At 52.9% G+C, this 2,938-nt stretch overlaps 1 gene segment (V, D, J or C); it reads right to left on the reverse strand.

Annotated features, from left to right (window-relative positions):
* Positions 1-355: 355 nt before the first annotated feature.
* On the reverse strand, positions 356-1,102 carry LOC107134483. The segment is given in 2 exon segments: positions 356-840; positions 945-1,102. Coding segments are annotated over 2 exon segments (516 nt in total).
* Positions 1,103-2,938: the final 1,836 nt, after the last annotated feature.

The following is a 2,938-nucleotide window of genomic DNA, read 5'->3' on the forward strand; positions in this document are numbered from 1 at the left end:
CAGTGGAATGACACTGACGAAGCATTCCTGTGTCCTGTGTGAGGATGGCACAGTGGATGTCCCCTTTATGTGCTCTAAGAGGCACTAATGAAACCAAATTATAGAAAAGACCTGTCAAGAAAAGAAAGGGAAAAAGGGTCAGGAAGGAGGGGTAGAGAGAAAGGGAGGGAAAGGGAGATGGCAGGGGACTGAAGTGAAGAAATTATGTCCCATGATTGTGTAGTTGTGTCCAATTGAAATGCACTATTATTTATAATTATGGTGCAACAATGAAAAAGAAAGTAGAAATTTAAAACCCAAATTGTTCTCTTCCGAGGCATAAGAGATTAGTAGAAAAAATATGTCCAGAGAGCTCTCCTAGAAAGCTGGATCATGGAGAAGAGAGGCCCCCAGAGAGAGGAAATCTGCCCCCACCCCCTCTGCACCTGTTCCTGGGTGACCCTGAGCTGCTGTGTGCTGAGTGCCCCCTGCTGGCCCTAGGCGCCCTGCAGGGAGGTTTGTGTCTGGGCTCACACTGAGGTCCCCTCACTGTGTCTCTAGCACAGTAATAGGTGGCTGTGTCCTCGACTCTCAGACTGCTCATTTGCAGGTACAGCGTGTTCTTGGAGTTGTCTCTGGAGATGGTGAATCGGCCCTTCACAGAGTCTGGGTAGTAGGTGCTACCACCATTTTGGTTAATTTGGCCAACCCACTCCAGCCCCTTCCCTGGAGCCTGGCGGAACCAGTACATGTAGTAATCACTGAAGGTGAATCCAGAGGCTGCACAGGAGAGTCGCAGGGAACCCCCAGGCTGCACCAGGCCTCCCCCAGACTCCACCAGCTGCACCTCACACTGGACACCTGCAAACACAGAGGCAGCCTGGTCAGGACACTGGCACTCATCCACTCTTCCTCTCACTCCTGTCCACTCACACACTCAGGGTCTCTGGTTCTCCATTCATTACCTTTGAAAACAGCCACCAGGAAAACCCAGCTGAGCACACTGTCCATGGTGAGCAGCTGTGTTCAGTCCTGGTCACTGAGTGGGCTGAGCTGGGAGTCCAGGGCTGGGCTCCTGTGCAGAGCTGCAGGGTCAGGTGGGCTGGTTTTCATGAGCAGAGGGAGGCCCTATTTGCATGTCCTCCTGCTATATAGCAGCTCTGGGTGGAGGCCTCCTAGAGGAGCATTTAGTGTAGAGGTGATCATCAGCTGCAGTTAGGAGCACACAACAGCATTTTGGAAAGTAAAACTGCTTTTGTGTATTTTTCTATTCTGCCCACATCATCCATTAATGTGTTTTCCACATCTACATAATCATGACAGAGAGATCAGGGTCAATTCCATGATGCAGTTATGAAATGACACAGAAGCTTGAGTGGTGATCCACTGTGCCCAACAGCTCATATCTGGCAAGAGCAAGTTGAGTATTTAGGCTTCTGCTCTTACCCTGGACAGGTGTGGTCCCCTGAACCTCCTATAACTCACAGGTGGACACACTTAATGACTTTCTCAGAACCTGTTTTGTGGATGACCTCACACTTGCAGGGAGCTGTGCTCACTCAGGCTGGAGCAGACTGTGGCTGGACAATGTCAAGGGCACAGGTGAGGCCCTGGCGAGTGACCTCCTGACTGATGTCAGACCATGTGCAGGACAGGTAGGGGCAGAGAGGGGCAGTGCAGGCAGAGCTGGTGCTTTGCACTTGGGCCAGGAGAGCAGCACACTTGTGGTGCTGCCCAGGAGCTGTGGCCAGGGGGGGAGGCCAGCAGCTCCACTAGGAGCAGCCCAGGGCTTTGCACCCAGAGGATGGAGGGTGTTTCAGGATCCCAGGGATCAACAAGGCCCAGCTTCCCCAGCTCAGAGGCAGAGATGAAGATCTGAAAGACCCTCCAGGGCAGGGCCTGTGGGAGAGAGCTCTGGGCTCCTGACCCAGGACTGCCCAGGGCATGGTTTCCCCTGTTCAGCCAGCAAGGGGCCCAGAGGTTCCCAGCCCTGGTTCAAGGGAGGCCAGGACCTGCTCCCTGCTGAGGGTGACTTGTCCTCAGCCACACCATGCTGGCTTTGCAGGTGGCAGACTGTGAGAGCTACAGGGTCAGGAGGCTTACATGAATACTTGAAAGGAAGGGCTGGGAGGTCAGATGGGGGTCAGGGGTCAGGGTCCCTCCTGGCAGCCCTGGCAGGTGATGCATGGGGCTGTGAGGTGAAGTCAGGGCTGCTGAGAAGACCCCAGGATCAGAGGAGCCATCAGTGAGCAGCAGTTGTTTAGAAGGATGCAGGCTGCAGGCCAAGCTCACTGAGAGTGAGACCAGGGGACTCTGTCCACCTGGTCTGGGGCTGGGCCTGCCCAGAGTCCTCACCCTTCTCCCCCTAGAGTGGCTCTGAGGACAGAATTGGAGCACTGGGTTTAATGTAAGTCCTGCTGGGCTTCAGTCCCCCTCAACATATCTGTGTTTTTTTCCTTTTGAAATGGGAATATCACTCCTTCCATAGAGCTTAGGAGTGTATGACCCCTCTTTGATTTTAAGGCACAGAGTCGAGTTTTCCCTGAATCTTTTGGAGTCTTTGCACTGTACTTCTGAGCTCTGCTGAAGTATTTGTGCCTTTAGGGTCTCAAGGATGAGGACTGAATGTGTTCTGCATTATGAGATGGATGTGAAAGTTTTGTGTCCAAGGACAGAATGATTAATGTGCATCACTGTCCTCCCCAAATTCCATGTCATAAGGTTGTTCTGAGCTCCTTGGGCAGTGGGGGATCCCTTAGGACATGTGGACTCAGGGAATTTATGTCCATCACTGAGGACATGCCATGCAAGAGGATTGTCAGACCCCATCTCTTCCTCCCTCCCTTTTGATTCCTAGCAACATGGTGAGGGATTTCCCCACAGGGGGCTCTCTGCATTGCCCCTGGCACATCCAGGAAACGTGTAAATGCAAAGGACCCATCTGAGCATGGACTGGAGC

Source organism: Marmota marmota, unplaced genomic scaffold (assembly GCF_001458135.2).
Source record: "Marmota marmota marmota unplaced genomic scaffold, marMar, whole genome shotgun sequence".
NCBI classification, from domain to species: domain Eukaryota; kingdom Metazoa; phylum Chordata; class Mammalia; order Rodentia; family Sciuridae; genus Marmota; species Marmota marmota.